This window comes from Mus musculus, chromosome 7, assembly GCF_000001635.26.
Source record: "Mus musculus strain C57BL/6J chromosome 7, GRCm38.p6 C57BL/6J".
Lineage (NCBI taxonomy): Eukaryota > Metazoa > Chordata > Mammalia > Rodentia > Muridae > Mus > Mus musculus.
This window is the reverse complement of record NC_000073.6, coordinates 122,107,262-122,133,007: the sequence shown is the minus strand read 5'-3', so window position 1 is coordinate 122,133,007 and position 25,746 is coordinate 122,107,262. Positions and strand designations below refer to the sequence as shown.

Sequence of the window (25,746 nt, the reverse complement as noted above, 5' to 3'; positions counted from 1 at the left end):
CAAGCCTGCTCGATCGCTCGGCAGTCTCCAGCTGCGCGTGCGCAGAGCGAACAGAGGTTTTAATTGGCCAGAGCGGCTAGCGCGCGGAACCTGTGTGGCTCGGCAGGAACATAGTGGGGGTGAACTAGGTCCCCGTTCTTCCCAGGGGTTCCTCTTGGCCCTAGGAAGCCCTGGCTGGGTCCCCGTGACCACAGGCCCGAGGCTGGAGACGGCTGCTCCTTGCGTTCGGCTTCCAACCCGATGGAAGAGCTTTCCGGGAAGCCCCTCAGCTATGCGGAGAAGGAAAAGGTGCCCGGGTTGCGGGAAGGGTGACCCAGGGCTTTAGGCTGGGTTTTCAAACCTAGTTCCTGTATCCGAGGCAGTGTCCTCCTACCTACAGCCTCCACGAGAAGTCACTGAGACGAGCGCGCTGCTCGGGTGGCGAAGCTTAAAATGCAGACGAGCCAAACCCATCTTCTAGTGGCACTGCATAAATATTAGGTGTAAAACTACATATAGGTAAACCTAGAGGCCCTCTTCTCTCCCACTCCACTCCGGCCCCGTCACATAAATCTTTCACGTCACGTCAACAGCCTTATATATATACATTTTCGTGTTTGTCTGTTAGGGCTTGACCTCCAAAATAGGTTTACATTGGAGAAGGGGATGGTTATAACGTGTACTCTGGTTGGTTCTGCAGCTGGTGTTCTCCATGTTTAAGACCCACGTTGGAACAAGATGAGGGGAAGAAAATAATATAAATATTACATATAATGAACAGGTGTTGTGTGTGTGCATACAAATTTAGTGTAGTAGTTAGAAGGAGCTCTCATTTCTTTCAGGCTCAGAATATTATTCTCCTGCAAGACTTAAATATTACTTCCATGTTCTTGTGCTTTCTGTGCAAAATTAGAATTCACATTAATTTGTCTTCCTATCCTGTCTTACCTTCTAAGGGTGGTAAAGATCATTTACAAATAAACAAGATAACTCCTACTTACTGATAAGATTGAGGACAAGATAACAGGTTAAGATCAGAATTACTCATGTTGTGGTGGCCCATGACCATAATTTGGTTGCTACTTAATAACTGCAGTTTGCTGCTATTATGAATCAAAATATATATGATATGAAACCTCTGTGTGTGTGGGGGGGGTGTTAAATGGAGCAGTTATAAATGGCAGCATCCTGGAGGAACTGCTTATTCTCTGTTCAGTTTGCATATCTCAAAGGAGGATGATTATATAATAGAATCTATTTGTTAGGGTTATTGTGAGTGCTAATTGAGTCATTGGACATTAAAGTCACAAAATTCCCTAGGACTAACTGAAGCACATTATGAAAGTATCTGCCATTTTTATTATTATGTGTCTGAGAATGGATGGGGACTAAAGTGACTTTAGCACAGAAGTGCTGGAGTCCCACAAAAGTGCTGGGGAATGAGGTGGGGAAAGTGCTTAAGAAAAGTTTAAGTTGTTAGTAACTTTTTTTCTTAATTTTTAATGACCAAAACAAAAACATACCTAAAAGTGAAGCCTCTGGAAAACCCACTTGCACTTCCCTGTCTTGTATCACTCCTCACACTTGACATTGGCTTCCTGCCTGGCCTTGTGTTTCAAAGCTGGGTCTCTGAATGCATCCTTGTTGACAACAGTTTTGCCCAAGGGGATATCCAGACTCCCTTGTGGGCATGAGGTGGTTATAGTTATAAACTTTCACAGAGGACTTTATCTTGGATTGCTTGGCAATTTTCTTCTAGCCTGTGGCAGCTGTCTCTTTTGGGGGATAGCAGTCAATTCTAGCCACTAGGGCATGGCTGTAAGGGCGGTCTGAGGTGCCATCATCAATCAGTGTTCTTCATGATACGGTTTTGCATCCAGAGTATTGTCCAGCTAGGACTAGCACCACTTTCCTGGGTTTCATGAACTTGCCCATTTCAACAGCAGTCAGCCTGCACCCAGCAGAAAAGAAGGACCTTTTAGTAACTTTCATTGTAGCTTTTTTGATGCTTTTGGTTTGTGGAGTTGTTCTTAAGAAAGGATCTCTTAGCCAGGCATGGTGGCACGCGCCTTTAATCCCAGAACTCGGGAGGCAGAGGCAGGCGGATTTCTGAGTTCGGGGCCAGCCTGGTCTACAAAGTGAGTTCCAGAACAGCCAGGGCTACAGAGAAACCTTGTCTCAAAAAACCAAAAAAAAAAAAAAGAAAAGAAAAAAAGGATCTCGTATCGCAAGCTAGTCTTGGACTTACTATGTCTAAAGGATGAATATAGGGGTCCTAAATGGTGGAAAGACAAGGGGGGCACTTCTGCTAAGGGAACATTTCAACCACAGATGCTAAGGAGACAAAGAGAATCTAAACTTTCAGGAACTAGTAATTTGGCATAGCCTAAATTAACTTATTTGCAAAAGCTTTGTAGAAAGGCCTGCTGTGTGGCTGGACAGGAACTCAGCAGCAACAACCCCTACCTCTCACTGGCTTTCTTCTGTGTATTCTTTAGATGTATGCACCGGTCCACCATGGAGCTTTCCTACTGTGGTGCCTAGAATAATTACACATACGCTATTTCCACAAGACTAGTTCCTTCCTTTAGATCTAGGTGCAAGTGGTAGCCCTCAGAAATGCCTCCGTGACTACACTCCCTACAGGAAGCTAATTACTTATATCACTTAGATTAGTCTAGGTACTGATTACTATGTCAAATCTTATCTGTGCTCTTGATGTTATCTACATTCCTCACTCCAAGTAAATTGCCTTAACCACCTTGTCCCTCAAGCATCAGGGATAACTGACACTGTGTGTGTTACTGGGAGGTGTTGGTTACGACTGCAACTTCCTGGGCCAGTATTAGATAAAGAGCATTTATTGGTTGATTGACTATGGTAATAGCCCCCTCCCTGCTTCTCAAAGTGATGGGAAGATACAGGAGAAAATGGACAGCATAGTGTGTGGTGCAGTAAACTTTGAGAATAGCACTGAGGAACGGAAGAGTACCTAAACTGGGTTTGAGCAAGAACCTAGAAGTCCATCCTAGGGAAGTAATCCTGCAAACTGAGGCTTGAGGAATCCACAGGAGCTGCTCCAAGTGACAGGAACCCATCGTGGAAAGGTCCTGAGAGGCTGATGCTTTGTAGGAACCGAGGAAAGGTTTGAGTGGGAAAACTGGCCTTCCCGGCACTGATCCTGCTGAGGGATGCTACAGAGCACCATATGCACTCTCGGGCCTGCTGGGCACTGTATCCATTCTCTCTGTTCTCACCTTTCCACTGCTCAGAATTGTTCTTGTTTTTCTTCCAGTTGAAGGAAAAGCTAGCATTTTTGAAAAAGGAATACAGCAGGACACTTGCTCGACTTCAGGTGAGTGAATCATAGTTGGTCAAATTAAGGTGTTGCACAAGCTGTGTAAAAGGTTTTGTTGGTCTGGTTTTGGTTTGAAACAGGGCCTCACTATGTAGTCCATTTTGACTTAAACGCATAAACCTGCAGTCAACAAGATGGCTCAGGGGCTGGTGAGATAGCTCAGCCGGTAAGAGCACTGACTGCTCTTCCTAAGGTCCTCAGTTCAAATCTCAGCAACCACATGGTGGCTCACAACCATCCGTAATGAGATCTGACACCCTCTTCTGGTGTGTCTGAAGACAGCTACAGAGTACTTATGTATAATAATAAATTAATCTTAAAAAAAAACAAAACAAAAATACAAGGTGGCTCAGAGGGTAAAGTCACCTGCAGCCTAGAGACAAAGTGACCTCAATGCTCAGGAATAACATGGTGTAAGGAAAGTTGTCTTCTGATATCTACTAAAAAGTGCTAAGGCATAGAGGTATTCATGTGTATACACACATACACAATAAATAAAACATAATAAAAATAAATAAACCCACAATCCTGCTTTGGCCTTCAGGATGCTAGGATTATAGGTGCGCACCATCACAATTAATGGGAAGTAAGGCTCTTGATGGTAATAAAGCTTGAACGAAAATTGATTTCTTGGGCTGCTTTTGTTTTCTCTAGCGTGCCAAAAGAGCTGAGAAGGCTAAGAACTCTAAGAAAGCCATAGAAGATGGTGTGCCCCAGCCAGAAGCTTCCTCACAGCTAAGCCACTCTGGTAATCAGCCGCTCACTTACACTTGCTTTGTATTCACTCCCCAGTTGGCTGCTGTTATTTCTTCACATGGAAAAGAAACAGTAGACTTCTTAAATAACATAAAAATTCATGTTATACAATTCAAGCAATACCCAGTGCCTTCAATTGGATTGCCAGTTTAATTGCCTTTTTTCTCCTCAGATTTTCAGAACTATATTTAGTGTTATAGTTGGAAAAGTAAGTTTTTAAATTTATTTTTAGTTAATGACTTTTTTTTTAATGTGATGTTTTACCACAGAGCCATAAATAGCTCTTACAATGTTTCCCAGGCTGGCCTTGTACTCATGGCAGGCCTTCTACCTCAGCCTCAGGGCCACTCTTTGACTGTAAATATGCTGCATGAATGGCTATGTGTATGTTTCTGTGTGGGTCTGGTTTTGGTTCTCCTGACTACCTGGGAGTGGACTTATGAGCTCATATGTACTTACTTTCCCCCTCAGAATCTATAAATAAAGGCTTTCCTTGTGACACATTGCAAAGCAACCATCTGGATGAGGAGACTGGAGAAAACATCTCTCAGATACTTGATGTTGAACCTCAATCCTTTAACTGTAAACAAGGCAAAGAAGTATTACATACACCAAGAGCAGGTGACATTCAAGGACAACTTTTGCATAGCACCAGCAGCCCTGATGGCAAGAAAGAGCAGAACACGCTTCCGGGGACAACAAAGACGCCGTGGGAGAAGTCATCTGTTTCACAGGAGAAGGAAGATTATTTTGACACTAATTCTCTGGCGCTCCTTGGTAAGCATCGAAAAGGGCAAGAATCAATCAGTAGGAAGAATTCTAGGACTCCCGTGAGTGAAAAGACTCACCTTTTAAGTCTCAGGTCTCAGATCCCTGACCCTCCAGCACTTGTTACAGGAATTGGAGAGGGTATATTAATTCCGCCATCTGGCAAATCAGAAAGGGGAATTGATACACTTGTGAGAGGAAATACTGTCTCCGCGGAGGCTGCAGTTCCTTCATGTACTGCGTCAAACAGCAATCACAGTCAGCACCTTGAGCATACACCTCCTAAAAGTGGCTGCAAAATTACTACTCAGGGCCCGGCTTCATCCACAAACCTGGTGGCACAAGACCAAAAAATGACTATATTTACAGTAAACTCAGTAGTATATAAAGCTGTGCGTGCCCATGGTCAGCTGCCAGGAAGTCCCAATTCTTGTTCTGTAAATGATCTCACGCATAGTAACTTGCCAGCAAATAGTACCCCAAACTCTAAATCTTTAAAATCTCCCAGTAACACTGTTGATGAGAGAAATGAACCTCTTCAGGAAGATGAAATTCTTGGTCCATCTAAGAACTTCAACCTGGCAGCAGTCTCTCCTCCTTCCACAGAAAGTCAAATACATTCTTGTACTATGCTTGAAGGCCTTCTGTTTCCTGCAGAATACTATGTTAGAACAACCCGTCGTATGTCAGATTGTCAGAGAAAAATAGCTCTGGAAGCTGTAATTCAAAGTCATTTGGGTGTCAAAAAGAAAGAGCTTAAAAAGAAAACCAAAGCTACTAAGGCGGTCGTCCTCTCCAGTGAAGACACTGACCAGAGTGAAAGTGGCATGCTGGACACGAGCACGGGACAGTCCAGTTCAGGAAGCCTCTCTCAGAAACTGCTCTCACCAGCTGAGGTCAGCTCTCCTCCAGGACCTGCTGGAAAGGCCACCACACCGCCACCTGGTAGAGGACACAGAGGGAAACGAAAATCAGCCCGCACCTCCACACTGGGTCACTGCCAGCTGCTTTTTCCTCCTTGTGCCGCACTGGCTGTTAACAGGTCCAAGGGCAAATTCACCAAGCATAAATGTCAGAACAGAGGCGTGGTTATTCATGGTAAGAGCCGAAGGCGAGTCAGATTGCGTTTGATGTGACAGCTCATCATCACCGTGTACCTGTAAATTCTGTACAGTGTTAACTTACTGAATCATCACTGCCCTATTCAAGGCAGCGATCACCCTCATCTTCAGTTGAGGAAAGTAAGGCAGAGGGAGGGTACAGTGTGGCACCGCAGGTCAGTGGTGTGCTTGAAAATCTCATAGCAAGGGGAATATATTGGGGGCTTCCTTAAACTACTGCCTAGTCAGTTACATCGCAGTCTCGTCCCTGGGTAGAATCTAAGGCAAGTGGTACATTCTCCCTCCGTAGCACCCCATAGGCCCCACAGTAAAATGGAGTACGTATTGGGTAAACCTACAGGGAAACTCACAGTAGGAAGTCTGAGAAACGTGATGAGTAACATGACTGTTGTCTGGAATATAAGATTTTGGAACAGCATGCAAGACTATAACAAGCTTTTTACTCATTTTCTCAGAAGTTAATCATACCTGATAAACAACAGAAAAAGTTGGATCACTTGGGCTTTAAGTAGAGAATGAGCAAAGGCCTGAAATATAGGTAGTGTCATTTTCACCTGCTCAGGTACAGTGCAGCAGGAGCCGCAGATAGTATGCAACTTACTGTGCTCTCATAAAACTTTGTGCATAGACAGGCAGCAAACTGTTATATACCATTAGTCATAGATATTCTTTATGAGCTATGATTCATTCATTTAAGAATAGGAAGCATAGGCTAGAGAGATGGCTAAGCCGTTAAAGGCTAGGCTCAACCAAAAATATAAGGATAGGAAGCATGGCTCTTCCTTAACCAACAATACAAAAATTTAAGAAGAAGGCAAGGTGTAGTATTGCATACTATTAATCACAGCTGAGGTAGAGGCGGGCAGGTTTCTGAGTTCTAGACCATCCAGGGTTACATAGTGAAACCTGTCTCAGAAAGAAAGAAGGAAAAAAGGAAGGAAAAAAAAATATATACACCAATAATAACCTAGAAACTTTTGTTTGGAGACAGTGTCTCACTATCTAGTCCAAACTGGTTTTGAACTCAAGATCCTTCGGCCTTAGCCTCCTGAGTACTGGGCTACCTTGCGTAATTAGACATTTTGTTTTATTCTTTGAAATGGTCTGTTATGGTTTATTTTCTTTATGCGTATAAGTGTTTTGCCTGCCTGTGTGACTGTCCCACATGCATGCAATGCTAGTGGCGGCCAGAAGAGGCGTCAGATTCCCGAGATTAGAGTGCAGGTGGCCGGGAGTCTCCCTGTGGATGCTTCCGTGCTCTTAACTGTTATGCCATCTCTCCAGTCCCCTGCCATGGAAAACCCTTTCTGTTTCCATTATCAAGTTTCTTAGTCATATGTAAACTTGGTATTAATACAGTAGATGTTTTTAAAGCATCATTTATAACAAAGATAAAAATGCGGCAAAACCTATTTTAATAACAATAAAAACAGGCCAAAGATTTTGGTGCTGCTTCTGGTTTTGGTTTGTTTTAAGGCTTTCTCCTCTTCCTTCTTGTCTTCCTCCTCCTCCTCTTCCTCCTCTCCCTCTTCTTCCTCTTCTTCCTCCTCCTCTTCCTCTTCTTTCTTCTGTTGCATGTGTGTTTGTTTGTTTGTTTTTTTAATTTGAGACAGGGACGCCCACACCCGTTAGGCATCTGCTTCCTGTTTACTCTCCATTCCCAGTCCATAGACAGCTACCAGACTACTGCATTCCCAGGCCATAGACAGCTACCAGACTACTGCAAGGTATCGGGGGAGCTAGGGTTCCTGTCACTTCATGTAAGTGGAATTATGTCATGTGTGACTTTGCATTTTCCATGTGTTTGCTTTCACCTAGCATTGTGTCCATGCTGTAGAACATGCCGGTGCTTCATTCCTTTCTGTGGCTGCAGAGCTTGCTGATCAACCAGTCTGGCTGAATCAGTGAGCTCCAGCCTCAGGGGAGACCCTGTCCTAAAAAAGGAAGGTAGAGAGCATGTGAACATACACGTGTGAGCCGTGCATACGTACATCAACATAATAGCATTTTATTATTTCAGAGTAACGATAATACTTTGATTGCACTGTGAGAATGCAGTCCTAACGGTAAGGCACCCTGTCTTTTCTCACTGTCACAGACTTTGAGTTACCTGATGAAGACTTTGGGCTTCTTAAACTTGAAAAATTGAAGTCCTGCTCGGAAAAACTGATTGAGTCTCCTGACTCAAAAAACTGTGGTGAGAGGCTTCCTAGAGAAGGAAACCATGCTGCTCTGGAGGAACTGCAAAGAGATTCGGAGACGGAGGGCTTGGAAGAGGAGCTCACTGTTCCACCAGGAGAAGCGTACCGTCCAGGGCCAACCCTGAGAAGGCAGCCAGGGAGCAAGGACCTTTCTTCATCCATAGTGCTTTTCACTCCTGCAGACACTGCTGCGCCTAACGACAGTGGCAGGCCTCCTCCCTCCCTGTGCTCACCTGCTTTCCCCATCTTAGGCATGACTCCAGCTCTTGGCTCCCAAGCAGCCGGTGAGACTCTATCTACTGAAGCTGCACAGCCTTGCTCTACATCCCAACCTCCTCTCTTGGGAGACACAAACAGTCTTGTCAATAACAGTAAACAGTGCAACAGTTCAGCCTGCTCACCAAAACCGGACACCAACCTGCAAGCGTCAGGTAGGCAAGGACAACCTGCCTGTGACAGTGACTCTGGCCCCCAAGCAACACCTCTACCTGTTGAGTCATTCACTTTCAGAGAAAATCAGCTTTGTGGAAATGCATGCCTCGAGTTACATGAACATTCCACTGAACAGGTACAATCGTTTCCTTTGTGAAGTTTTCTCTGAAAGGATGAAATGTCTTAGCGAATCTGGACAGTGTGATGATCTCCTCATGGCCTCCCTGTAGAGTTTTGCTATGTTTGTTTGAAATGTCTTCGTTGTAATTGTTAAGCTCATTCTAGGAAAGCTAGAACTAATTAAATTATGTATTTTTAATAATTTTTCTTGTTTTTATTTTACATGCATTGGTGTTTTGCCTACATGTATGTCTGTGTGAGATGTCAGAGCCCCTGGACTGGACTTACAGACAGTTGTGAGCGGCCATGCAGATGCTGGGAATAAACCTGGGTCCTCTGGAAGAGCAGCCAGTGCTCCTAATGCTGAGCCATCTCTCCAGCACCCTAAATTATGTATTTTAAAAATACAAAATGTATTTTAGAAGTCCTGCTCTTTGCTCGAAGGGAAATAGTTGCATTTGCCTTTGTGCTGTTAGAGGCAGCTGAGGTAGCTTTGCTGATAAGTGAGTGAGAAGGGCAAACGTTGCATAACATAAGCTCACAGTGTGACTTCTGTTTCCACAGACTGAAACTGCAGATCGCCCTGCTTGTGACAATCTAAACCCAGGAAACCTACAGTTGGTTTCAGAGTTAAAGGTCAGCAAAATGTCCTGTTACTGTGTGCCTTGTATATTACATGTGAAACATTGAATGAGTTGGCGAAGACAGAGCTGTTTCATTTGTTTGTTTAATATTATTAAATATATTGAGAAACAAAGCAGGAAAGCAGATTTTAATTCTTTTCACAGTATTTAGTTATAGTTATGCTTTGAATTATCTATCTGAAATTTATATACCAACTTATTGCCAAGAACAATTTTTTTTTTTTACCATGAGTGTGAGGCCAGTCTAGGCTGCCTATGAGTTTCAAGGTCAGATTGGGCTACATAGTAAACTCTTTCTCCAGAAAAGGAAAGTCTTAGTCCTGGGTTTTGATGCAGTAAATGTTTAGCTGCCACATCTAAAACGGTTTCCAAACATTGCTGATTATTCTTGGAATGGAGGTGAGGCTTTGGAGTCTTTCCCAGTTGAACACCAGGAGTTGAGAGGAAAAAAAGTCAAACACACACGAGTGTTGCCGCCCGTTACCCACAGATCAGCCTCTGAGCTCCAGGCTCCTTTTCTGCAGCAGGCATGTAGGAATAGTGCCTATGCTCTGTGTCACGCTGTTCTGGGGTCAGTTTTATTTATTTATTTTATTTATTCTTCTCTTATACATTATGTCTTGCCATAGTTTCCCCTCCATTCCTCCCAGTCTCCCTTCTCCCCCTAGATCCCCTCCTCTGTTTCCCTTTAGAAAAGAGCAGGCCTCCCAGGGCTATCAACTGGACATGGCTTAACAAGTTGTAGTAAGACTAGGCTCAAGGCTGGATGAGGAGACCCAGTAGGAAGTGAGGGGTCCCAAGAGCAGGCAAAAGAATCTGAGGTAGCCCCCCAACTCCAGCTGTTAAGGAGTTCCACAAGTACACCGAGCAAACAGCCAAAACATGTATGCAGAGGATCTAGCCCAGCCCTACCCTATACAGAATCTGTGACTGTCACTTCAGCCCCCGAGAGCCCCTATGGGCTCCGCTTTGTTGATTCTGTGGCCCATGGTCTCGTTGTGTCCTCCACTTGGGATGACTTTAATACCTTAGGTTCAGATGGAATTTATCATTTTGTTCACACTTTCAAGTTTATGTGTTAATGGTTCAGTGTTTTGTCTGTCAGTATATATGCAGTTAAGTCTTTCCATTCTCCTATGTTTTTTAATTTGTTTGAGGCAAGGTCTTATATATATACCAAACTGGCCTTGTTCTCCTGATTTAGCTGACTATGGCCTTCCACGTGGTGGGTGTGCTGAGATTACAGTATGTTCTGTCATGACTAGACTATTGGGTGCAGGGAATTAAACCAAGGGCTTGTATGTGACAGGTGAGTACTCTACCAAATGAGCAACACCCCGTCCTCCTGCCTCTGTCATGTTTGTTTTGTTCTTGATTATATTGAGCTTGTTTTGTGTTTGAGCTCGGTCTCAGAGTGTATCTAAGGCTTCCCTTAAACTCAGGATCCTCTGGCCTCTTTTTTTTCTGGTACAGGCATGCACTGCCACGCCTACCTCATTCATTGTTTTTATTTTGTTCTCATTGTTTGTTGTGTTCTTATTAACTCCTTGGGCTGCTTGCTCTCTATTTTACTTTTTCTGACAAATGCTGCTTTGGCCATGCTTTGTGGTGTTGGACCCACAGGACTCTCCTTGTTCTAATAAAAACGGCATATTTGCTGGGGGTGGAGGGCTGTATTCCTTTAATCCCAGCACTGGGGACGCAGAGGCAGGCACATCTCTGTGACTTTGAGGCCAGCCTGGTCTACAGAGTGAATTCCAGAATAGCTTGGGCTACAGAGAAACCCTGACTCTAGAAACAAAAGAGAAAGAGAGAGACAAAGAGAGAGACAGAGAGACAGAGAGTAGGGGTGTGGGGGTGCACACTTGTAATCCCAGCACTTGGGACTTGGGAGGCCAGCTGGATCTACCTTTCAAGTTCTAAACCAGCCTGGATACCAACCTGCAAGTGTCAGGTAGGCAAGGACAACCTGCCTGTGACAATGACTCTGGCCCCCAAGCAACATCTCTACCAAGCAACATCTCTACCTATTGAGTCATTCATTTTCTTTAATTGATGAGTTGTTCACCAGGATCTTTAATTTCCAAACAAGTCAGTTCTTGTGGGCTAACTTTGTGTGTGGGGTGTGTGTGTGTGTGTGTGTGTGTGTGTGTGTGTGTGTGTGTATGTGTGTGTGTGTAAAACCTTTTATTTAGTTCTGGAGTTAAGATATTTTTATATCAAATCTGAGATGATTTGGGGGTTGGTTTTTCTGTGTGTGTGACATAAAATGTATACAGCTCTTTCTTATGGCCTGCATAGAACTTTCATTTTATGTAGCTGGTATTTCTTCTCATCGTTGTAACTCATTACCTTTGGTACTTAGTCTTTTCATTAAGCAGAAACTTTAACATAATTTCTCTTTTGGGGTCAGAATCCTTCCAGTTCCTGCTCTGTGGATGTGAGCGCCATGTGGTGGGAAAGAGCTGGTGCTAAGGAGCCATGTATCGTAACTGCTTGTGAAGATGTAGTTTCTCTTTGGAAACCCTTGAATTCTCTGCAGTGGGAGAAAGTTCATACCTGGCACTTCACAGAGGTATGTCCAAGCCTCAGGGCTGAAAGGTGGATCTGTGTCATTTGTGATGTGAATGAACAGCTTAACAGGGAGCTGTGACTACTCATTGCAAACTCAGATTCCAGCATTTATTATGAGTGAGACATCTCAGACGTAAAGTTTACATTGAGCACTGCATGCTCACCATCTAGACTCGAGTGTCACCATGACACTTTGTTTGCTTCAGCATGCTTGCCAGGGGAGTTCTACAGCAGTCTATTGGGAAGCTTGCATCACTTACCTATTCTGATAAACTGCTGACAGTCATATTTCTTTTTCACCAAAACACTATTCTATTTTCCATAGATTATCCTTATTCCTCTTCATACACCTCTAATGTGGCTACAGTACTACTGTGTTTAAATTACTATTATTATCTTATTAGTGAGTGTTTGTGTATGATATGTGAGTGTGAATGTGTGCATGAGTGTGGGAGTCTGAGAACAGCTTTCAGGAATCATTCTCGCCTTCCGTTGTGGGTGCCAGGGTTTAAACTCAGGTCTCCAGGATTGTGTGACAAGTATCTTTCCCTGCGGAAGCATCTTGCCAGCCCCTGTTTGAGGTTTTTGAATCCACTTAAACATTTATGTGTACATAGTTCTTTCTTTGGTGAGAGGAGAGTATTGAGAAAGGTCTCGTGTAGCCCAGGTGGCCTGGAACTCTCCATGGACTGAAGCGTGCCCTGAACTCCTGACCCGCCCGCCTTTCCCTGTCAAGTGCTGGGACTGTAGGCACACCACGGGCCTGGGTTTGTTGGATACTCTCCATAGGTATTTGCTCTTTTTTCCCCCTGAACTCACAGCGTTGAGCACTGGGCTTTGCACACAGCTGACTGGGAATGTTTATCTGCTTAGTGACTAATAAAATTTCCTTCCTTTTTTCCCTGATGGAAAAAAGCTAAGATCATGCTAAGCTCACGATCTGCCATTAAACTTCACTTCTAGCCCCTAAACAAATGAGGTTTTCTTTCTTCTTCCCTCCCTCCCTTCTTCCTTTCTTTATGTATATGCTGTGTGTAGGTGGTGAATCTATGTATTCAGGTTTGGGTACATGTGTTTGTGGGGACCAGATGACAGCACATGTGTACATCACATGTCAATCCTCAGGAGCTGTCTGTCTTGATTTTTGAGACACGGTCTCTCATTAGCTTAGAACTCACTAAGTAGTCTAAGCTGAGTGGCCATTGAGCTTTAGAGATCTACCTGTCTCTGCCTCTCCAAAGCTAGGATTACAGGTGCCTGCTACTCCACCTGGCTTTTTTACATTGGATTCTGGGGATCAGATTCTAATCTCACATTTACAAGGCAAGCACTTTGATTATTGAACAAACTTCCCAGATTTTTGACACATTTTTTAAATAGAGATTTATCCTTAGGTATGCATATGTATGTTGGGGAGAGTATATGCATACGAGTGCAGATGTCCACAGAGGCCAGAAGAGCATTTTAATCCTCTGGAGCTGGAGTTGCAAGCAGTTGTAGACTGCCTCAGCTGCTGAGAACCAAATCCAGGTCCTCTCTGAGAACCGTAGTGTTCTTCAGTGCTGAGCAATGTCCCCAGTTCGCCCAGTGCCCTTTGGAGGCAGTCTCACTGTATCCCATGCTGCTGAGTCCCCAGTTCACCCAGTGCCCTTTGGAGGCAGTCTTACTGTATCCCATGCTGCTGAGTTCCCAGTTCACCCAGTGCCCTTTGGAGGCAGTCTTACTGTATCCCATGCTGCTGAGTTCCCAGTTCACCCAGTGCCCTTTGGAGGCAGTCTCACTGTATCCCATGCTGCTGAGTTCCCAGTTCACCCAGTGCCCTTTGGAGGCAGTCTTACTGTATCCCATGCTGCTGAGTTCCCAGTTCACCCAGTGCCCTTTGGAGGCAGTCTTACTGTATCCCATGCTGCTGAGTTCCCAGTTCACCCAGTGCCCTTTGGAGGCAGTCTCACTGTATCCCATGCTGCTGAGTCCCCAGTTCACCCAGTGCCCTTTGGAGGCAGTCTCACTGTTGCCCATGCTGCTGAGTTCCCAGTTCACCCAGTGCCCTTTGGAGGCAGTCTCACTGTATCCCATGCTGCTGAGTTCCCAGTTCACCCAGTGCCCTTTGGAGGCAGTCTCACTGTTGCCCATGCTGCTGAGTTCCCAGTTCACCCAGTGCCCTTTGGAGGCAGTCTCACTGTATCCCATGCTGCGCAGACTCAGCAGCTCAGGTGGTTCTTCCACTTGAGCTACTTGCTCCCTAGAGTCATTTTTAAATGGCACCTTAATGTTCATCTGCTTGCTAGAATGTACTAGTTCTGGGTTGTTAGGGGCATAAATTGCACTAAACAAGCATTTATTGCTTAAGTGTATAGTCCTAGCTACAGGAGGCTGAGGCAGGAGTGCTTGTGGCCAGTACTTTGAGACCAGGCTTGCCAACACAGGGAGACCCTACCTGAAAAAAAAAGATTAAAGTAAATATTAACCTAACTCTTTTTTTTTTTTTAATTTATCTATTTATTTCATGTATGTGAGTACATTGCACTGTCTTCAGAGACACCAGAAGAGGGCATTGGATTATTGGATTCCCATTACAGATGGTTGTGAGTCACCATGTAGTTGCTGGGAATTGAACTCAGGACCTCTGGAAGAGCAGTCAGTCTCTCCAGCTCCCTAGCCTAACTCTTTTTTTTTTTTTTTTTTTTTTTTTTTTTTGGTTTTTCGAGACAGGGTTTCTCTGTGTAGCCCTGGATGTCCTGGAACTCACTTTGTAGACCAGGTTGACCTGGAACTCAGAAATCCGCCTGCCTCTGCCTCCTGAGTGCTGGGATTAAAGGCGTGCGCCACCACTGCCCAGCTTTTTTAAGATTTTAACTCTTTTTTTTTTTTTTAAGATTTATTTATTTATTTATTATATGTAAGTACACTGTAGCTGTCTTCAGACACTGCAGAAGAGGGCGTCAGATCTCATTACGGATGGTTGTGAGCCACCATGTGGTTGCTGGGATTTAAACTTCAGACCCTTGGAAGAGCAGTTGGGTGCTCTTACCCACTGAGCCATCTCACCAGCCCCAGATTTTAACTCTTAACACAGATTTCTATTTAATTGTTTATTTAGCAGTGGGGGTGTGGGGAGGAATGATTGTGGTCTCATAGTGTAGCCTTCAGTTTGTGACCCCCCGCTATCTTAGCTTTCATAGTCCTGGACTTTCAGGTCCACACTACCATATCCAGCTCATGCAATTAGACTAGAGCTTGTAAGAAGATTTTTCTGAGGGCCCGGGTGGGGTGGCACATGCCTTTAATCCCTACAGTTGGTAAGCGTAGGCAGACAGTGAGGTACATATTGCGTTCAGGTCAGTCAGCAATATGTAATGAGACACTATCTCAGAAAAGAAAAACCAGAAACCAAAACAAAACACCAAAAGGCATGAGAGGCAGAAGAAAATTTTTCTGAATCTTCACACTTCGCACATAGTCCTAATTCCATAAGAATTCAAGAGAATGTGATTAGCAGGCTCAGGCCTGTAATCTCAGCTCCTCAGAAGGCTGAGGCAGGAAGATCACAGGTTCAGGGCCAACCTACACAACTTAATATGACCCCATCACAAAATAAAAAATAAAAAGAAAGCTAGGAGTAACATAAAAGAGTGATAAAATTTTTCCTGAAATATTCATGAAACTATAAGTGACTGAATATAACTTTCTTTTATGTAGGTTCCAGTATTACAAATAGTTCCAGTGCCTGATGTTTACAATCTTATATGTGTAGCTTTGGGAAGTTTGGAAATCAGAGAAATCAGGTACGCAGTTTCTGAGAACTCCACATGTGCTTGCCCTCTCTCTCTCTCTCTCTCTCTCTCTCTCTCTCGCTCTCGCTCTCGCTCTCGCTCTCGCTCTCACTCTCGCTCTTGCTCTCGCTCTGACACTCCACCATCTTTGTTCTTTTCAGTTATTCTGAGTACACATTATAACTCACACTTCAGTATTAAAAGCAGGGCATCTTAAAAGAATCTGAGTTTCTGGTATGCAAAGATTATTCGGTGTTTAAGGCTACTTGCTGCACTTAAAGAGGATCTATCTGGGTTGGGTTCCCAGCACCTACAATAGGTGGCACACAATTACTTTCAACTCCAGTTCTAGGGAATATCACACCCTGTGTTAGTTAGGGATTTACTGCTGTGAACAGACACCATGAGCAAGGCAACTCTTCATAAGGACAACATTTAATTGGGTTCAGATATTCAGTCCATTATCATCAAGGCAGGAGCATGGCAGCATCTAGACAGACATGGTGCTAGAGGAGCTGAGATTCTACATCTTCATCTGAAGGCTGCTAGCAGAATACTGACTTCTAAGATGAGGGCCCTAAAGCCCACACCCACAGTGACACACTTCCTCCAACCAGGACACACCTATTCCAGCAGGGCCACACCTTCTAATAGTGTTACTCCCTGGGACAAGCATATACAAACCATCACACACCCTCTTCTGGCCTCTCCTGGCACCTGCACATACATATTGTACACATATACACTTAAGACACAGCCATGACATAAAATAAGTAAATCTTTTTTCCTTTTTTTGGTTTTTCGAGACAGGGTTTCTCTGTGCAGTCCTAGCTGTCCTGGAACTCACTCTGTACACCAGGCTGGCCTCAAACTCAGAAATCCGCCTGCCTCTGCCTCCCAAGTGCTGGGATTAAAGGTGTGCGCCACCACCGCCCAGCAAAATAAGTAAATCTTTTCTGGGAAAAAAACAAAACAAAACATTAATTTAGGGCCAATCATGGTGACATACTATAATCCTAGAATTTGGGAGGCTGAAATGGGAGGATTAAGAGTTCAAGGTCATCATTACACTTAGCTGTATCAGACCCTCAAGTCCTGCATAAGACCTTACTCAAAACACGGAAAGGGTTGAAAAGGTGTCTCAGTAGTTAACAGAGCTTACTACCCTCAGAGAAGACCAACATGGAGCTCACAGACATGACCATCTTCTGTTCTCTGTGGCCTCATGTATGTGTGTTGAATACATAAACTCATGAAGCCATGTACACATACACATAAAATTTTTTTTTAAAAATATCTCAGGGGACTGGAAAGATGACTCAGCAGTTAAGAGTGCATACTGTTCTTACAGGAGGACCCAGGTTTAGTTTTCAATACCCTTGTAGGGCAGCTTAACAGCCACTTGTAACTCTAGCTTGAGGAGATCTGACATCATCTTCTGGCTTCTATAGACACTACACTCAGGAGCACATACCCATACACAGGCACCCAAATATATGTAATTGAAAATAAAAGTAGGGGCTGGTGAGATGGCTCAGTGGGTAAGAGCACCCGACTGCTCTTCCGAAGGTCCAGAGTTCAAATCCCAGCAACCACATGGTGGCTCACAACCATCCGTAACAAGATCTGACTCCCTCTTCTGGTGTGTCTGAAGACAGCTACAGTGTACTTACATATAATAATAAATAAATCTTTAAAAAAAAAAAAAAAAAAAAAGAAAAGAAAAGTAATTTATTTTAATCATAGAAGAATTTGAATTTTGATACAGGCATGGTGGCACATTGAGGGAGAAATGTTAAGCCAGCCTGGGTTCCATGAATCTCTGTTTCAAAAATTTAATCTAGCTGAGCATGATAGCACACGCTTTTAATTCCTGTGCATAGGAGACAGAGACAAGCAAATCTCTGAGTTTGGGGCTGGGGGAGGGGCAGCTGCTATCTCTGAGACAGAAAGATGCAGGACAGCATTTCATACGTAACCATTTGAATGTTTCTGCTGTTTTTAGAATTTGGAACCCTGGTTTGGGAGGGGGGGTGCCTGGGAAGTGGGGTGAGGAGATTCCATTTGTCCAGTAGATTGCACGCTAGCGTGGGGGGAGGGGGTGCCAGCAGGCAGCTGCTGTGGGAATTGATGACAACCAGCCCAGATTGTCTGGGTGCTCACTCAGAGGGGCTCCAGGAGCCTGTGCCGTGAAAGGACCAAGGTTTGTGCCTGGCCAGTTCCGTCCGATGAGGCCTCTCCTCTCTGTTCTGTCCCCTTCCCACCCACCTGGTCTGGGCTAGTGCCCGTTTTTAACCCTACCCATTGATCATTTCAAGAAACCTCTGGTTACCGTGCGTCACCCAGACAAGACATGCTCCTCAAATTCAACTTGTATATTTGGCAGATTAAACGACAACATCGTAAAAAAAAAAAAAAAAAAAAAAAAAAATCTGAGTTTGAGGCCAGCCTGGTCTACATAGCAACTTCAAAGCCTGCCAGAGCTACGTAGGGAGACCTTATCTAGTGCCTGGAGAGATGGCTTAGCAGTTCAGAACACAACACCCATAGAACAGTCCGGCTGCCCTTCAGACACCTGTGTTCCATCCAGCTTCAAGAGATCCTAAGCCTTTTAGGCTTCAGGTTATAGATAGAACCCACATCCACATGTTATGCCTACCCTTACACACACACACACAAAATAAAAAATCCTTAAAGAAATGAAACCATGTGTAGACTGACATCTGTGACTGAAGTTGCAATTTAAATGTATACTTAGTGCCTGATTGCCCGCTGCTTACTCCTGGCTCCTCGGATTTGTGTTTGGTGTAGGGCGTTGCTGTGCTCTTCTGGTGATGACAGTGAAAAGCAAGTCCTCCTGAAATCTGGAGATATAAAAGCTATGCTTGGCCTGACAAAGCGGAGGCTAGTTAGTAGCACTGGGACCTTTTGCAATCAACAAATACAAATCATGACATTTGCTGACGACGGAAGGTAAGAAAAGCATTGATTGGTCTTCACCGTTCTGTAAAAGAGGCATTTTACCTCAGGCTTCAGGGAAAGTGGATGCCTAGGAACCTGATCTCTGCTGTGGGTGTGGTCGCAAGCTTGGCCTTAATGCCACATTGCAGCCAATGAGCAGGTTAAAGAGGTGGAAGCCAGGGAAGCCAATGGAGAAGAAAGGCTCAGTAAATGTAGTTGGTTCTCTCTCTGGCTTTGTTTAGAATTCCTGTGTGTCTCTTGAATATTAGAAGAACCCTGTTCTATGTTGTCCATTGCTTTTTTTTCCCGTCTAGATGCTAGCAACCTGCAAACATGCATTTCTAGCTCTAAGCTGTTTCTCATGCTGTAGACCTGCATGCTTGTTTCATGGTCACCTCTCAGGTCCTTCCGGGTCAGCATGTGATAACCTGAGCTAAAACGTTGTCTCCTTTTGTCATGTCCTGTACTTTCCCAGGTTCTTTCAATTTAGTCCTGTTACTGAGCTATACCTCCGTCTGTTTTCTTTACTGTTCTTTGTCCTTCCTCATAGCAGGGGAGGGAACTTATTTGTCATAATTAGCCCTGAACCAACATGGCAGTCTGGGCAAGAGTCCAGTGATAAGTCTTCTAGTTAAAACTTTATTCTGGTATTCATTGTCGGTTTATTTGTTTTTGGTTTTGTTTTTGGTTTTAATTTCATTTAAAGTAAATAAAATAATTTAATAAAATAAAAGATTTTATTTTATGTATATAAGTGTCTCATCTGCATGTACACCTGCATGCTAGAAGGTGGCATCAGATGACATCGTAGATGGTTTCTGGGAATTAAACTCAGGACCTCTGGAAGAGCAGCTCTCATTTATTGCTGTTTTATTCATAGTCTAGTAATGTATAGAAGGACTACTTAGGAACTGTTTAGGCTCAAAAGTGATTTTCAGTACTGTTTTAATACAGCAGCAAAGATGAACAGCTTTTGATGCCTCCTGATGAGACTGTACTGACTTTTGCTGAAGTCCAAGGGACGCAGGAAGCTCTGCTTGGTACTACCACTGTGAACAGCATTGTGATCTGGTGAGCTTTCGCTCTATATGTGAGTGTGCGTCTGTTTCATAGTTGTGAAAGTTAGGCATGCTGGGCATGGGCAGGGTATGGAGCTGAATACCTGAAATCCTATAAGCAGCAAGCTGTGGCGAGGGGCTGACAGAGCCATACACAGCTGGATATGTGGAAAGAGAGAGACGGCAGACATGACTGTGGTTTTCTCTTTTCCACTGTTAGAAGCTTTGTCCTTGTCTTGCCAAGAAAGTGAGCCTAGATACGTGAAAAAGAACATCTTAGAAATGTTTCTAAGATGCAGAGTCAGGGGCTGGCTCAGCAGTTAAGAGCACTGACCTCTCTTCCAGAGGTCCTGAGTTCAATTCCCAGCAACTTGATGGCTTACAACCATCTGTAACACTAATTCCAAGGGATCTGATGTCTTCTTCTGCCCTCCATGGGCACCAACCACATACATGGTGTACAGATATACGTGCAGGCAAAACATCCATACTCCAACATAATATTCAGTAAATCTTATAAACAGACAAGCAGGCAGGCCTATGTGAGTGTGTAAGCAGGCAAGCATATGTGAATGTGTAAGTTGAGATTTAGGTGGCAACTGGGAAGACAAGTCATAATAGTAAGTGGTATAACTTGTAGCTGGCTTCATTCCCAGCACAGGGAGATGGTGGAAAATATTGAGTAGAATGTGAGGAGGTTATCCACAGTGGTATAGCAGAGTCCACCCAAGGCTAAACTATCAAGTTCAATTTTTGATCAAATTAAACTGCCATTACACTTTTACTAAGGGTGTGTAAGGTACTAGGCATGGTGGTGCATGTCCTTTATCTTAGCACTCAGGAGGTAGAGGCAGGTTGTTCTCTGAGAGTGTGAGGCCAGCTTGGTCTGCATAAGGAGTTCTAGACCTAGTAAGACCTTATCTCAAACAAGAAGTAGTAGTAGCAGTGTACGAAGTGTGACAAACCAAAAGTACAGTGTTCTGTCCCTTAATGATTTCCTGTTATTACCTCCCAAAATAGTTGGTAACAAATTAAGAACATTCTATGTGAAGCAGACATGTGGTGCAGGCCTGCCACACCAGCACTGAGAGGCTGTGGCTAGAGCAGCACAAGTTTGAGGCTCGCTCAGGCTACACAGCAATACCTTATCTTTAAAAGGAAAAGACGTATAATACATGAAAGTCATTTTACTGGAAAAACACAATTTTCTCACTTATTTTGATGTCTAAGGAATTTAAAAACCGGCCAGCTCCTGAAGAAGATGCACATTGATGACTCCTACCAGGCTTCGGTCTGTCACGGAGCCTATTCTGAGAAGGTGAGTACTGACCCAGGGCTGTGTGGTGGTTATTTGTGTTACCCATTGGTCTCACCGCCCAGGGTGGGCAGTAACAGTGGCAGTCAGCATGTCCTCCTGTTGTCTTTTCTTGCAACATTGGATGGCAATGTGCTTTGACTTTGCTTTGCTTTGCTTCCTTTTGTTTGGAGACAGGTTCCCTGTAGCCCAGGCTGGCCTGCACCTGTCTATGTCCTGAGTAAGATGACCTTGAACTTACGATTCCCTGCTTCTACCTCTCCAGTGCTGGGCTTTCTGGCACAAGTCAGGCTGAGCTACAATCCTATTGACTGAGCTACCTTCCTAGCCTGTTTGTTCTTTTTTGAGATTTATAAATAAAACTGTTAATGCAGAACGATTGCTTGTCGAATTTTATATCTGTATGACTTAAAGACCCACTTCCAAACTATGATTTTTGTCCTAAAAGTATTATCCCTGATATCAAACTTGACACCTAACTACTTAACAAAGAAAAAGGGAGAAGAAATCATGATATAGCCCTGGTTGGTCTAGAACTCAGTATGTAGCTCAGGCTATCACAAAATCTTGAGCCTAGCTTTTATAATCTATTACAAAAGTTGAATCTGTTTCTACAATGTACCTGTTTGTTTGTTTGTTTGTTTGTTTCCATTTAAGTAATTAGCATATTTGGTATATACTAATTACTTCTACTCACTGACCTTCAAAGCAGGGAGAGGGCTTATGTGGCTTTTTCCATACAAACCACAGACGATGGTTCCTTTTTGTCACTTTATGGGAATTCTGAGGTTTAATTTACAAATGAGTACTTCCACTCTGAGGTTTCTTGTACTCGTCTCTTTGACATCTGTCCTTGTACCAGCCTTTTCCCAGTGGATGGCACAAGGTGTATCTAAAGTATAGGAACCTGAGGAGTCTGCTGGACTCATGATCATCAGGCCTGGCAAGAATCCAGACACTCGGTGTGGCGATCACCTCAACTGCTGCTGTGTGATGAAGGGAAGGCAGTGGTTATATCCTGCATGTTGAAGAGTCTGTCCATCATTCCTTCTGCGCTGCTTTTGTCACCACCGCCAATACTCTTGACAGTTGGGTGATTGTTTCTCTCCTGCAACAGGGGCTCCTGTTTGTTGTTGTGAGTCAACCTTGTGCCAAAGAGAGCCAGGCCCTTGGAAGCCCTGTGTTCCAGCTGCTGGTGATTAACCCTAAGACGGCCCAGAGTGTGGGTGTTCTGCTGTGTTCCCTTCCTCAGGGGCAGGCTGGAAGGTAAGTGTGTGTGTGCTGCTCTTCAAGGGTGAGGTGATTTTGAAGGCGCTATGCTGGGTACTTTTGTGTCACTAGAGTCTATAGAAAACATGAGATGCTAAAGGCTATTGTGTTACAGAGGTTGCTCACTGGTAGAGGTTTTTTGTTTTGTTTTTTAATAGAAAACATTCTTTTTTGTTGTTGTTTTGTTTGTTTGTTTTTCAACAGGATTTCTCTGTGTAGCCCTGGGTATTCTGGAACTCAGAGATTCCTGCCTCTGCCTCCCAGTGCTCAGATTAAAGCCACCACCACCTGGCTTAAAATAATTTTCTTAAGGGGCTGAAGAGATGGCTCAGTGGTTAAGAGCACTGACTGCTCTTCCAGTGGACCGGAGTTCAATTCTCAGCAACCACATGGTGGCTCACATCCATCTATATAATAAGATCCTATGCCCTCTTCTGGTGTGTCTGAAGACAACTACAGTATATTCATATAAATAAAATCTTTAAAAAAATTTTCTCCCTGGGCGTGGTGGCGCATACCTTTAATCCCAGCACTCCGGAGGCAGAGGCAGGCAGATTTCTGAGTTCAAGGTCAGCCTGGTCTACAGAGTCAGTTCCAGGACAGCCAGGGCTACACAGAGAAACCCTGTCTGGGAAAAAAAAAAAAAGAAGAAGAAGAAGAAGAGTGCAGGGCCAGAGGTTTTGGATCCCTAGAGCTGGAGCTACAGGCATTTGTGAGCCACCTGATATGGGGGCTGGAAACTGTACGAACTCAGGCCCTCTACAAGAGCAACTACTGAACTCTCTTCAGCACCCTAAAGACATTTTCTTCAAGGAAAAAACAGGATCTGAATATATAGAAGGATGGATCACGAATAATCAGTGCATGGCTACTACTGCAGAGGACCATGTTAGACAGCTCATAACTGCATGACAGCTCCAAAGGATGTTTCTGGCCTCTGTGGACACCAGTAGTCACATGCACATACGTACACACAGACACATACACATACTTAAAAATAAATATATTTTTTAAAAAGACTAAAGGCCTTTTATGTGAACTTTAGGAATTTTTTTCCAATATAAAGTATAGTGAAAATTCTGGAATATTATACATTTTCATTTTAATCCCAGGTGTGGTGCTATGGGGCTGCTTTGCAGCAGCTGACTATGATTTGCCTCATGCTCTCTGGCAGAGGCATGGTTTTGCCAGCTGCAGATCGTTTCTCCAAGTGTGTGATGTTTAGAATTCTGTGGTCTTGTCAGAGGATATAGAACTGCCAGAGTCCTGAGAGAAGGGTCTGGTGGGCCCGTTGGTAGGTGGATGTTATTGGTTGCAGTTTGTCAAGTAGTCAAGTGTGAAGAACTGAAAAGAAGAAATTAGATATCCTAACTGTGAAGATCAAACTTGCCCCAAGGTGCTCGATGCCCCTAGTCAGCAGGAATTAGTCTAATGATAACATCGTCCCTTCCCTTTTCCTTTCCTCTCCTCTCCTTTCCCCTCTATCTCCTACCTAGTGTTGGGAGGTGAAAGGGAAGAAGAGGATTGGTGAAGGGTGGAAGGAGAGACCCCCACAAAGTAGCCCAAGTCCAGTTAGAGGCTCGAAGATGTCAAGATTCCCTGGAACTGGAGTTGGGGTGATTGTGAGCTGCCATTTGGGTGTTGGGAATCAAACCATATTCCTGTGGAAGAGCAGCCCAAGCAGCGCTCTTAACTGCAGGCCACCTCTCAACCCCCACACCTCCAAGCTTTCTAATATACCTCGCCATCGTCCTTACAATAGCACCATGAAGTAAAATGTCTCCCTGCCCTCATCCGTTGAGAAGGTTAATTTACTCAGGGCCACACAACCCTTGTCTTTGGAATTTAAGCCACGTGCAGACTACAGAGCCTTTGCTTTTTGGTTTAGGTTTTTGCTTATTTGTTACATTTTTTAAGCGGGTGTGAGGTCTGAGGACAACTTGTGGGAACCTGTTCTCTCCTCACCATGTGGGTCCCATAGGTCAAGTACACATAAACAAACACATAGACAATAAATAAGTCAGTTTCTTTTTTCTGTTCTTTCTTTCTTTCTCTCTGTCTTTCTTTTTTGAGAAAAGAAGTAAGAAAAGATTGGGACTATACTTGAATGGTAGAATGTGGCATGGTGTTATGCTAGTGGGTTCTAGGGATTCCTGAGGCAGCCTCAGGAATTTGGGGGAGAGTGTGTTTGCTGTGCTTCAGGTGAACTTTGGATAATGGTGACAAACCTGGGTAATAAGTTTCCAGGCATGGTACGATTCAGGGCTAGAGTCTTATACATAGAGATCAGAGGGAGAGGGGAGGAAAGGAGGGAGGAGGGGCAGACAGAGACAGGTGGACAGAGAAAGAGAGCCAGAGCCAGGCAGCGGTGGCGCACGCCTTTAATCCCAGCAATCGGGAGGCAGAGGCAGGTAGATTTCTGAGTTCGAGGCCAGCCTGGTCTACAAAGTGAGTTTCAGGACAGCCAGGGCTATACAGAGAAGTCGAGAGAGAGAGAGAGAGAGAAATCGAGAGAGAGAAACACTGGCAGAGCAAGGTCCCTCAGGTTGACTGAGTGTGGTTAGCAGGTAGAGGGAGAGAGCATGTGTGAGCCAGTGCTGGGCAATGTAAGATGCAGCCTCTGGACTGTGCTGTGCAGGCCAGCAGTCCTCTTGTCCAGGCAGTCACAGTGGCTGGAAGCTTGGTTTTGGCTGATTCTTGGGAGCATTTTTTTTCCTTCTTCAAGCTTTAAATTTAGTGTTACATTTAATTAATTAATATATTTTGTTGGAGGCATGGGTCGTGGAAGTGTATGGTAGACAGAAATCATCTTTCAGTAGTCACTTTCCTCCTGTGAGTCCTGGGGATTAAACATAGGTGTTTAGTGAAGTGCCTTTCCTGCAGAGCCGTTTCTGAGTCCTTCTTGAAGCCTTTGATGTGATATCTGAATGTCTCTTCTTCTTTGTCTCAGGTTCCTGGAAGGGGATGTGAAAGATCATGTCGCAGCAGCAGTCCTGACTTCTGGGACAATTGCCATTTGGGATTTGCTTCTGGGTCACTGCACGGCTCTCCTCCCACCTGTCTCTGACCAGAGTTGGTCTTTGGTTAAATGGTCGGGTACAGATTCTCACTTGCTAGCTGGACAAAAGGATGGAAATATATTTATATACCGATACTTTTAAGAGGCAAATAGTTTGGAGGTTTTTTGTTTTTTGTTTTTGTTTTTGTTTTTTTTAAGAATACAATATCTGAATGACATTTAATGTGATTACTTGAATGTATTTCCCACACACTTAATTTTCTTCTGATAGTGACTACTGACTGAACATTTGTTTATAGTTATTTTCAGGTTAATAGTTTTAAGTCATTCTTTGCACATTTGCTATTACAGCTGTACATAACCAGTGAATGTTAATAAATATTTATTTTGATACATTC

At 44.0% G+C, this 25,746-nt stretch overlaps 1 protein-coding gene across 12 annotated transcripts; it reads left to right on the top strand.

Moving 5' to 3' along the window:
• Positions 1 to 27: 27 nt before the first annotated feature.
• Palb2 (partner and localizer of BRCA2) lies at positions 28 to 25,746 on the top strand. 12 transcript variants are annotated; one of them, XR_869708.1, is made up of 13 exons: positions 28 to 288; positions 3,275 to 3,334; positions 3,992 to 4,085; positions 4,565 to 5,959; positions 8,081 to 8,614; positions 9,300 to 9,371; positions 11,793 to 11,954; positions 15,653 to 15,738; positions 18,538 to 18,699; positions 19,642 to 19,758; positions 20,976 to 21,063; positions 22,178 to 22,326; positions 25,280 to 25,746. XR_869708.1 is itself a non-coding variant. In NM_001289844.1 (13 exons), the coding sequence occupies exons 1-13, from the start codon at positions 241 to 243 to the stop codon at positions 25,488 to 25,490; spliced, it is 2,226 nt and encodes a 741-aa protein (NP_001276773.1). In that variant the 5' UTR covers positions 62 to 240; the 3' UTR covers positions 25,491 to 25,746. The 12 variants fall into 12 exon arrangements, 6 of the variants coding, with proteins under 6 accessions (NP_001276773.1, NP_001074707.1, NP_001276771.1 ...); XR_003946461.1 differs by having other exon boundaries at positions 8,081 to 8,751; positions 21,238 to 22,326; NM_001289844.1 differs by having other exon boundaries at positions 62 to 288; positions 4,565 to 4,870; positions 8,081 to 8,751.

What these genes read in the sequence shown, in the direction of transcription:
- Palb2 (NM_001081238.2), top strand. Translation starts at nt 241, where the DNA reads ATGGAAGAGCTTTCCGGGAAGCCCCTCAGCTATGCGGAGAAGGAAAAG. An exon ending in CTCACAGCTAAGCCACTCTG is followed by an intron (nt 4,086 to 4,564) that starts GTAATCAGCCGC and finishes TTTCCCCCTCAG; the next exon opens with AATCTATAAATAAAGGCTTT. An exon ending in CAGAGGCGTGGTTATTCATG is followed by an intron (nt 5,960 to 8,080) that starts GTAAGAGCCGAA and finishes TCACTGTCACAG; the next exon opens with ACTTTGAGTTACCTGATGAA.